Consider the following 12,154-nt stretch of genomic DNA (forward strand, 5'->3'; position numbering starts at 1 on the left):
CATTTATTGTAAACATTTTATAATTTATACTACTCAATATATGTTATTAGTTTTAAATGGATATGAAGAGGATGTTTGAGTAAATGTCAGATAAAAAAATAAAAAGTTATTTATCTTTACCTTCTTAAAGTTACTTTGAAGAATGTAATAGGCACTTTTTAGTAAATGGGACATTGAAGCCAAGTAGTTGATGCTGTTTATAGTTATAAAATAAGAAATCTCAAATATTTTCTTAGTTTCTCTCTACAATGTCCAGATTATATCTCCAAAACCATCATCTTTAAGCCACTTGCTCTCAGACTGAAATGAAGTGTGCTCCCATTTAATTCCGTAAGTATCTAGACAAATATGATAATGATCAGGGTAAAGCGAGGGATGATTTCTTGAATTAAGTTCAGCACCCACTCCTCAAATTTGGAGTCACCACGAATATTTCAATTCTATAGAATATTTTGAAAAAATTTCAATTCTAGAGAAGGTTGCATTGTCTCTAAAATTGAGCGAAGTCCATTTGCCTCACCTAGTTTATTGAATAAATTGACTGGATTATAACAGTTCACGTAAAATAGTTGATCTTTTGTGGGAAGTAGAGTAAAGTACTTAATCGAGAAGATGCTAACCTTTGAACTACTAAGATACCTTCCTTCAAGTCATAGACTTAGATAAGGGTTTTGATATTCTAAAAAATAGATGGGTGAAGACCCTAGAGTTTTTGTTGCTGGGTCATCCAAAGGAGGTCTTGGAGTCGTTTCTGTTAGGCTCCTGAAGACTGTTTTGTAAATTTCGTAAATGGGTTGCACCACCTTATAGTAATACATTTTATACTTTTCCTTTAAAAAAAAAGTTGCTTCAAGACTATGACGTACTAAGAAGGGAATGCCAACCATATCACAAGGGATGTTAGCTAGGTCTTTCATCTTTGGTTATTAATTGATTTTGCAACTAAAACAAATTTGTAGAATATAATTGTTTGTGCTTTAATTTTCTTTTATTTTTTGGCAGGTTAAAGGGATTAAAAGGAAGAACAATGTGTTACGGTATGCTTTGGAATATTATGACTTCCCTGATGAAAGTAAGTTGCCCATCTATTGCTGTATCAATTGATGTATGTTAACTTTTATTCTATAATGGAAATTTATTATTTTTTTTATTGAAAGTAAGTTTTGTTATAAATAAAGCTTTAAGAATCGGACATCTATAAAAGATGTATTAGAACAAGGAAAATACATATATGTGTGTTTGTTCTTTTCGAGAGGAAAAAGTGAGTGCATTAATGGAGTACTAAGGAGTTGTTTTCTCTGCATAAAAAAGAAGGCGTTATTTACAAATTAATTAAAATGTCTATAGGTTTTCCTAAATTTTCTTAGGAATCACGAGGGTTATCCTTAAATGAAAACAAATGATTTTGAGCAGTAAATAGTTTCAAGTCAAAATGCAAGAAGATATCCTAGTAACAGAGTGAGAGGACAAACTAGAGAGAGAAAAATCTGGAGAGAGAAAACTGAAAAGGATTGCCGTATTATTTTGTGCCAAGAAAGTGGGGTTCCATGTCGAACTCTACAACCAAGAGATTGTTGATTGTAGAAAGGAAGTCTTTTGACTTGTATTTGGTGGGCAAAAGGAGTGACAGGTTGAGTATCAATGAGAACAGAGAGGATTCAAGGTCACGATTAACTTTTAGGGATAAGAGGTGAACTGGTTGAGCAGATGTTTGAAGGCATTTTATTTGGAAAAAAGGAGAAGGATGGGGGGTGAGAAGCATGATAGGAGAGTCGCTCATTTTGTTGATGGCATTAGGCGCAACAATGGTGGCACGTTTTTTCCATTAACAAAGAAGAGGGGAGGGAAGGAGAATCATCATTCCTGAAGGTGCTTGCAGGTGATTGATGGAGGATCATATCAATAGTGTACAAATTTTGTTGGTCTTCTGGTTGAGCTTAAAGGAATGGGGAGTTCGAAGCAGGAGGCTCTTCCTGTATGCGAGCTAGGTGCAACGAACATTTAGAAGATGTCAAAGGGGTCTTTATGTAGCCCTAATTGCAACACTTGGTTCTCTGTTGCACTCTAGAAATCTGTGGATTAGTGATGGCCACGGGGGCGGGCATGGTGTAGATTTCGACATCCATGCACACCTTGTGAAGAAAATACATCCATCCATAATTGCTCCATAACTATAATCGGTATTATTAAGAATGATTTTTTAATTGATGTATATTTTATTTAATATTATAATTCTGTGTATATAGGATTTTAAAGATGGAAAAAGGAAATAGATAATTAATTACTATTAATTACAAATAGTATAATTTATCTTTATGTTCTGATTTTATATCCTCTTTAACACACTGATTTACTTTTTTTAATATCTTGATTTACTTCCTCTTTTGTATCCTGATTGATTTCGTCTTCAATACAATTCCTTCGAGTTGGAGAATAGATGTTGTCTATTCCCAAGTTGCCAATAAGGGTTTAGAATGCTGAATTGCTTTTGCTTTTAGTTAATACGTCTGGGAATTAAGAGTTAATGAGTATGTATGGGGTACATATTAGGCTGCTATTAAGTTTTTTCTTTGATAAAATGTCTGTCAATTTCAATGTGTTTGATCTGATCGTGTTAAATCAGATTGTAAGAGATATTCATGACCGATTTGTTATCACAATGTAGCCGCATAAGATTTTTTTACTTGATTTTAAAATCCTTCAGGATTCTTTTTATTAATAGTAGTTTATATACTTCTTGTATTATTATCCAAAACTTTTATTTAACATTTGATCTTGCAACTACATTTTGTTTTTTACTTTTTCAAGTAATTAGGTTGCTCCCAAGGAAGGTATGGTAGCATGTAGTAGATCTTTTGTTTACAACCGATCTTGTATAATCTGCATAATATAGGTTTTTAGGAGCAATTTATCATTCTTCTTGAACATAATTCCTTTTCCTAGTGACTTTTTTAAGTATTGCAGTATTCTGTAGTTTGCTTGTAGATACATTTTTCTTGGTTTATGTATTAATTGGCTTATAACAGTTACTACATAGGCAATGTCTGGTCTTGTATATCATAGATAGATTAATCCCCCAGTTAATCTCTGATTACATTTCTTTCTCTGATACATTTCCTTATTTACTAGTGTATCTTCCTTTACTATTCTTAGTTTGTGATTAGGATAAATAAAAACGATAGTTGCTTTACATGCTAGCTTGTCAATATTTTTTAGCAAGTCATGAATATGTTTCTATTTAAAAATAAAAATTTCGTATTTGGAGTGAGCAACTTCAATGTCATAACAAAAGAATATTTTCATGCTTTAGGAACACTAAATATTTTCATGCTATAGCTAGCCACCGAAGACGATGCAATTACATTGATGATTTGTAGGTGAAGGGAGTGAAATACAGTGAGGATAAGATGAGAGAGGCTGCCACGTCACACTTTAAAGAGTTATATGTAGAAGAGTTCAGGATTCGGCCGAAATTTGATGGTTTAACTTTCAAGAATATTAGCGTGGATAGCAGGCAGAATATTGAGACTGTTTTCACTGAAGATGAGGTGCTTGCTGCCTTAAAATGCTGCAATGGTGACAAGGCCCTAGAGCCGGATGGATTCGACATGAATTTCATCCAAGTTTATCGGAATGTGATTAAAGATGATGTTATGGATGTTTTTGAGGAATTCCACCAGAATGAGAAGTTTGTTAGGTCTCTTAATGCCACTTTTTTGGTGTTGATTGCCAAAAAGAAAGGGGCGAAGCATGTCAATGATTTTCGTCCTATAAGTTTGGTGGGGTGCATTTATAAAATTATTGCAAAAGTTTTAGCAGCCAGGCTAGCAAGAGTATTGGGTGAGGTAATTAGTGAATGCCAACATGCGTTTGTGGAAGGGAAACAAATTCAAGATGCAATACTTATGGCAAATGAAGTGGTTGATGAGCTGGTCATGAATAAAATTGATGGCCTGATTTGCACATTGGATATGGAAAAGGCATATGATCATGTTTGCCGGGAATTTGTTGATTATATGTTGGGAAGGATGAGTTTTGGGCATAAATGCAGGGGGTGGATGAAAGCGTGTTTGTCCACCTCATCTTTCGCGGTCTTAATTAATGGAGGACCTTCCAAATTCTTTATGGGTTCTAGGGGCTTAAGGCAAGGAGATCCACTTTCTCCATTATTGTTTATCATTGTCATGGAGGCTTTAATTGGACTGATGTACAGAGCAAGAGATCTTGGACTAATTAGATGGGTGACAGTTGGCAGAGGATACAACAAAATGGAGATTTCACACTTGTTTTTTGCAGATGATACACTGCTGTTTTGCCAACCTGAAAAAAGAGGCTTGCAGTATCTCAAAAGTCTTCTTTTGTGCTTTCAAGGTGTGTCAGGTCTCAATCTTAATCTCCAAAAATCTGAACTTGTTAGGGTGGGTAGCAACGGTGATGGTGATTGCTTTGCTAGAATATTGGAATGCAAGTCCGTTAATTTACCTATCAAATATCTCGGTGTCCCACTGGGGGCAAAATTCAAAGATAAGACAACTTGGGATCCAGTGGTGAAGATGTTTGAATCGAGATTAGTGGGATGGAAAAAACAGTTTTTATCAAAAGGTGGCAGATTTACCCTCATAAAGAGCACATTTGCTAACCTTCCCATCTATTATCTCTCTATTCTAACCATTCCATGCAACATTGCTAAAAGGTTGGAGAATAGTCAATGCCGCTTCCTTTGGGGCGATGGGGAAGAAAAGAAAAAATATCACTTGGTAAAATGGTCAGAAATTAAGAAACCGAAAATGGAGGAAGACTTGGGAATTTGATCTCTTGTTGAAATGAATATGGCGCTAAAAGGCAAGTCGTTATGGAGGTACATTAGGAAGGTGGAAAGTTGTGGAAAGAGGCTATTGATGCTAGATGGAGTGGGGTCACTCTTGAAGGAGTTGTGGGTTTTAGACAGAAGGGGCCATGGCTTAGGTCTATGGAAGAACATTAAGAAGGAGTGGCCTTGTTTCAAAGAACGCATTGAGTGGCAGTTAAGCAGAGGAAATATCATAAGGTTTTGGCAAGATAAATGGATGGATGGGGAATGCCTAAAAGACAGATTTCCAGGTCTGTATGCAATTGCACAGGATAAAAATATGCAGGTTGAGGGTGCTTATTATTTGGTGAATGGCAGATGCTCTTGGTCGACTAATGTAACACAAAATTTGAATGACTGGGAAGTTGAGGATTATCTGGAGTTGTTGGAGTTGATTGCTAATTGTCAAATTAGTGATAAATTGGATCATATTATCTGGAGGCTGAATAAACAGGGTGAATTTATTATGTCGTCATATTATAAATGGATTACTGAAAGGATTCCAACAGCAGGTATACATTTCCTCACATTCAGATTTGGAAAGCCAGACTACCTTCGAGAATTGCATTTGTTGGTTGGGAAGCATGTAGGGGATGCATTCTGACCTTGGACAGACTACAAAAGAGGGGAATGATCCTGGCTAATTGCTGCTTCATGTGCAGGGGCGCAGAGGAAACCTGTTACCACCTACTTCTCAGCTGCGCGGTGGTATATGAGCTGTGGTGCATGATTTATAACTTATTGGGTATTTTGTGGGTCTCTTTGGGCTTGGTGCTGGCTGAAGTTTGGGCTTGGGATGGGATTCATTCCTCAAAGAATATTGTAAAGATTATTCTTTTGACTATTTTTTTGGGTCATTTGGAAAGATAGGAACTTGAGAGCCTTTGAGGCAGTAGAAGTATAGATACAAACTTAGAGATATGTGGTTTAAATATTTTGGGTCTTTCATATTGGGGCATGACATCATTAGAGACAAAGATTTTAGGATGTCATTGATACCTTTACTTCATTGTAAATTCTTGTGTCTACGGGCAGTACTCTCTTAGGTGCCATTCTAATTTATTCTTCAAAAAAAAGAAAAATTCAATGTCATAACCCCCACCTATTAGGGCAAGATCAGAGCACACTAATCTTAAATAAATACGTTCAAAAAATCTCCTAGAGGAAAAAGCCCTTTTTTTGAATTTTCTAGCCTCTTAACCACTTTATTTTCCACCTCTCCCAAAAATGATTAGTAGACTACCCATTAAGGGGACTCCCAGATAGTTCAAAGACCAATCTATCCTAGCACACCCTATTGATTCTGCTAGACTCACTACAATTTGGTCGTTCACGTTAACGCCTGTGAGACCACTTTTTCCCAAATTCATTTTCAGTCCTGAGATATGTTCAAAAAGTTGGATAAGAGTGAATGCATTTCTAATTGATCTACCATCATTTTGCAAAGCAAAATTGTGTCATTAACAAACTATTGATGTGAAATCCCTATCCTATTCTTCTACACTACTAAACCCTTCACCCTATTTCACTCTTTTGCTCTTTGCAATATCCTACTCAACACATAAACCACCATTGTACAGAGAAATGATAGAGAATCCCCCTGCCTCAATTGTCTCGATGCTTGAACCACTATCGGTGTTTTTCATCAACAATTATTGTGAAAGAGATTGAGGATAAGAAACCCTGAATCCATCTTCTTCACCTTAGGCGAAATCCCTAGTGCTCCATCTCCCCTTTGAGATGCTTTAGTGAACCCTATCATGGGCCTTTTCAAAATCCTATTTGAGAATTAAGCCTCTACCGTTAATGTCTCTAGCTATTCTTTGGATTAGTTGAAAAAAAGGTATAGAAGAATTTTTCTGGGCATTTGCTTTTCTTTTGATAGGATTAGATATTGTTTATTCTAGATTTTTTTAGATTTTTTTAGATTCTCTCCATGATGTAGTTGACCTGGGTAATGCCATTGATTTTTTTCTTTCTCGCACTTTTGTAAATTTGTGTGAGTGGGCACCTCTTTGGTTTCTTTCGATTCTTTTTAATTTATAAAAGGGAGAGAATTGCAGATTGTTGTCAACTAAAATTTAGAATGCCAAGTATGGCAACTCTGGAATGATACATTTACTCTATACATTTGTTTTAATTAAAAATGACGTGTATCTTATGCATTTTGTATATGTATTATATGTTGTATATGCATTAAGTTTTTTATATTAGATATTGTTTGATAGTATATATATGCATATATGTATATTTGTTTCAAGAAAATATATATGCATAAATATATTTGTTTACATATATATATGTGCATATACATATATATTATCTCATGTATGTGTTAGATTTACAATATTGGTCTTGTTCTAATTTTGTCATTACGAAGGGAGAGTATGAAATAAATAATTGGTGGTAGAGACTTAAGTGATTACATTCCGCAAGCTTTTACTAGGGTGGGTAGTTATGCACCCATTTGTTGGTGAAGACTTATCCTCCCTCCTTGCTAGAGTTAGTCTACCTTTTATATATTTTGATTCTCAAATATTGGCTGGGTAACTTGGCCCACCATACCTTTGCATAATGGACATAGCTTATGTTAACACCATTAGTTTTTCCAGAGGACTAAATAATAAATGATTTTGCTAGAGAATTCTGTTACTAATTTTATGTTATGTTTATTCTCAGAGATACGATGGACAAAGTTATATCAGAAGCTGCCTAGAACTAGTGGGAGAAATCCAAAAGAGCATAAAAAGCAACTTATGGTGCGTCCGCAGTTCCCAACAGTCTATCTTGAAAATAAAATGCCTGATGTTAGTAGCATCTCAGAAGAAGTAGTTGTTATCAATGACTGGAAGATAGGAGATTTGGTGGACTGGTGGGTTGATGGTTGTTATTGGTCTGGATGGCTAAAATTTGATGACCAAAAATATAAGGTAATACTTTTTGCCTTTTTTTTTTTAAATAAGTAAAAGTTTTTGCCATGATAAGCAAAAAATATCAGGCAATGCTTTTTGTCATGATCTTTTAATATTATATATGATTTTCCATTACTAGTGATTGACTCTTTATTATCGTCTGTGATTCCATTTGCTATATTGTATTAAACATTGTATTTTGTGATCAATTACCTATTGTGTTTCGATCTGTCAATGATGCTTATTCTAAGACATTCACTTCAGATACCACAGATTTAAGATTTTATAAAAGTTGGGTAGGTGCACAACATCCTTTGTTTCTATAGATAGACCAGGTTTAATCTCTCTGTTCTTTAATTAGTTAATGAAATAATAAAATTTTAGCTCTCTACAAGCAGTGGTGGTACCACAAATTACCTGAAGGGTGTGGAATGTAAGTTTCTTCTTTTGGGGTTGCAGGGGCAAAGTTCCCATGGTATAGTAAGCTTTTTTTTTTTGACAGAATAAGAATGTTATGTCAGGTTCCTTAGGCATGTACTCAGCTAAGGATTGGGGTTAAGAATGGTGGAGTTAGCAGTGGGGAGAAGAAGAAGAAGAATGAGAGAGTGATGAGGAAGAAATGAGAGAGAGAGGAGAAGGACAGAAAGAGAGAATTTTTCTGGTCATTGAAGTCAATAGTTGCAGAAGTGTTTATGTTGCTAGCTTCTACTCCCTTCTGTCAATTCTGCTCCCAAGTAAGACAACCAACAGGAAAAAGCAAACCCAAAAGTAAAACAGAAAAGCAAAAAGGACATCAAAATTTCCAGAGGCAGTACATTTGCAAGGACCACTTATAACTAATTCTAAAGTTAGCTATATCACTGGTAATTAACTTTAGTGATTGAAATCTGATACTGCTGACCTGGTAACCGGTCATTATGTTACCATTAAGGATGACGCCTCTGGTACATCTTTAGAGGCTTCATGGGCTCTGCAGGTGGGATGTTGGTATATGGGACGCTGGGCTTGGGTCCTCAACCCTTATAATCCTCTCCCCTTCAAGTGCATCCTAAACTGTTTCTGCAGATCAATTTCATCTTCCTAGGTGGCCTCTTCCTGGTTCCAATTCTTTCACTGTACCAGAACTTGTTCAACTCTTTTTCCCTCTGGATCACATTCCTTTTCTGCAAGACTCTAAGAGGTTCAGGCTTGAATAAGCCGTCCTGGTCCACGATTAGTAGGTCTTCAAAATGGATCTATTTTCGTTACACATGTACTCAGCTAAGGATTAGGGTTAAGCAGAATGAATCTATTTTCCTATACAGATTGATATCCTTAGAGAAATCTTCCTATAAAGCAGAATCATGGTTAATTTCCATACCTAGAAGATCTTTTCCTTTTATAGAACTGATTTATATTTAAATTTCTATTAAAACTCTCTCAAATCTTTTCTTATAGATATTCAGATGTTGTAAATTAAGTATCAAGAATGAAACTTCAATAAACAAAATATTTAATTATAAATTTTCAAAAGATTTAAAGCTGAACATTCCGTGTGATGTGTCGTGGTACACTACATTCTTGTGATACATCTTTAAAAAATAAGGGAAAAGAGGCTTCCGTATGTGGTAACGCTATGTGGCAATGCAACAGATCTCTGCATCACACATTTATCAATTTTGCAATTTTTTTTTTTAATTTTTGTTTCCAAAAATTTTCTCAAATCTTGAAAACATTTTTAAAGATTATCTTGAGTAAATTTTAACACATAAATTTTCAATAATATTCCAAAAGGAGTTTTTCAGAAAACTCTAATAATTATTCTTCAATTGATGCTCTTAAAGATCATCTCGAGTATTTCTCTCGTAAATTTGACAAAGATTTGGAAAAAATTGGTTTTATATGATATGTTGTATTGCGTTACATCTTTGCAACATATTCTAAAAAATTTTTAAATCTGGTTTAGTGGGATGTGTTACATCTATAAAAGATGTAAAAAGATTACACCGCATCTATAAAAAGGTTCTCAAATCTGTGTTATTGTTATGTGTTGCACTGCATCATCTTGCAACACATTCATCATTGAATTGTTTTTTCAAAACTAGTTCTATGTGATGTGTCTCATTGTACCGCGTCCTTACCTTTTAAATATATTTTTAGCCAAATTTAAAAATTACTTAATTACAGAGAATGAAAGAAAATCTGGTTTGTGGTCCTAAATAGCTTGAGTTTTTCATTCTTGTTCTCTTTGGCTTCAACATGTGAATTTCTACACTTAACACCATTATTTGTTATTGTCAGTATGATATCGTCTATATTCTCATTTAAACATTGTTAGCGCAAGATTAATTTTATTATTTATCAAACTCAGTTTAAATGGATCAATACAAGTATTGGTATTCAGTCTTACCCAGAACTCCAGTCCAAGCAACTTATTAGTATAACACTTATGTATAAATTTCTAATCTTATTATAATTAGAGAATCTTAATAGAATACCTAAAGCTTAATAGAATTGGAATTTTAAATAAATTGTAGATTAGCTAAAGTACTGAAGTCCTACTCTTCTCCTTCATATGACATTAAATTGTAGATTAGCTAGAAATACAACTACTGATCTATTTAGGCATTCAAGTTCATTTCCATTCTCCATCAAATATAGTTTTTCCTATTAAAAAGATTTTAAAATGCTCAGATTTCCATTTTGTAATACAATTGCAAAGAAATGTTTGAATCTACATTGTTAGTGCAGAGACATAGAGATGTTAAATTGTTTATAGTCAGTTATTTGGATCTAATACATTTGCATCGTTCTATATAGGCATTAACGTACAGGAACATCTTCTAGATATTGTAGTCTATATATCAAAACACTGATGAATTCTTCTCTTGGAGCGAAGAGAGATGTTTTTATGTGTATTAAATTCTTTTACTTCAATATTCTTAATGCAGATCGAGTTGCATCCTCCTCCTGTGGGTGAAGGGTCTTCCTATGAAGTTTCCTTCAAAAATCTTCGTCCATCCTTGGACTGGTGTTTGGATAATGGCTGGACAGTACCTATTCCTGAGGTGTTTTCATTGTTCTATTGTTTTCTAACATTTAAATGATAGAGAAACTTTTTTTTTTCTAATTCCTTTTTTCAAGCATCATAGGTACATGCACTTTTTTTTTTTTGAACATTTTGATGACGTATGCATTTCATTTAAATAATCAATTTGTTATAAATGCAGAAGTTGTTAGAGAATGAGAATGTTTCTCCTATAGTCAATGAGAAAATAATATGCCATTTCAGTAATAATCTTTTTCAATGTAGTTACTTCTCTATCTAGATAGGTTCTTACTCTTTTTGAAGAAAAAAAAAAGAAAGCCTTAAGTTGCTGATTCTTACATAGTACAAAGGATAGATATCGTGTAATATTTCTTCAACATATAACGAGAGGTACAGTATAATATTTGTTGCACTTTATTCTTCTAGCATGGTATTAGAGCAATAGGCTGTTGGATTTAGTAATGCCACTTGTTTTGTTCAATCGTCACTTTTCTTGAGCACACATGCAAGGTGAACAAAACTGTTGGAAAGTATATGTTATGTAGGAAAGTGTATATTTGTATAATCAGGATAAAGGATATACTAGTAAAATATTCATATATGTAATTAATTGTATGTTTCTTTTTATTACTCCAAGAATGTGTATATAAAGGCCCTCTAATTCAATAATAAATACATTCTATTCTTCCACATGATATCAGAACTTTAGGGAAAAAAATACTGTAGCTCTTTTACAGATTCTAATTGGCCTTCATAATTTGAAATAAGAAAAAGCATATAAACCCTAAGTGCAGCCAGCCTTAATAGCCAGCCACCACCACCACCACTACCACCACATAACGGCAACACAGACCAACAACCACCCACCAAAACTGGCCTTCATTGCTGACAATGGCTTCACCGCCAGCCTTCACAGCTGGCTGTCAGAGGAAGTCCAATCACTGTCACCACCTGCGTTTCACAAGCAAGCTGTGTACACCAGCAAGCCGCTCCAGCCGCTCGCACATGGCCAGTCCCCTCCAGTGGGAAAATTGCACGTGCTCCAGTCACTCCCAGCCGGACCGCCACTTGCCTGTCTCCAACTGTGTGTTCCCCTAGTCACACCTGCTCTGGCCAGCCCAGCTGCGTTTGTCTCAGCAAGTCCTGCCGCTACTGCCTCTGCCACAGCTATTGGTAATCTCTTGCCTTTGGTGATTTTTCATCAACCTCTTCTGGAAATTTTTCTCGTAGCTTGCACTACAAACCAAACAAATTGGGTTCCAAGTAACTATGCTCTAACTACTAGATGAACACGCAAGACGCTTGGAGTTGCTTCAAGCTGGACTAAACAAGTGGCTGCTCCTCGCTGGAGTAATCACTAATGGG

At 35.0% G+C, this 12,154-nt stretch overlaps 1 protein-coding gene across 2 annotated transcripts in view; it reads left to right on the plus strand.

The window, feature by feature from the left end:
• LOC110809254 (uncharacterized) overlaps positions 1-12,154 on the plus strand; it is a 32,333-nt gene that overhangs the window by 14,714 nt on the left and 5,465 nt on the right. For both annotated transcript variants that reach the window (XM_088208734.1, XM_022035021.2), the window contains 3 exons: positions 1,003-1,072; positions 7,529-7,779; positions 10,692-10,808. In XM_088208734.1, the coding sequence (XP_088064860.1) occupies positions 1,003-1,072; positions 7,529-7,779; positions 10,692-10,808 (438 nt within the window). The remainder of the gene's footprint in view (positions 1-1,002; positions 1,073-7,528; positions 7,780-10,691; positions 10,809-12,154) is intronic.

The sequence above is a fragment of the Carica papaya genome, chromosome 7 (genome assembly GCF_054855325.1).
Source record: "Carica papaya isolate Zhongbai chromosome 7, ASM5485532v1, whole genome shotgun sequence".
NCBI lineage: Eukaryota > Viridiplantae > Streptophyta > Magnoliopsida > Brassicales > Caricaceae > Carica > Carica papaya.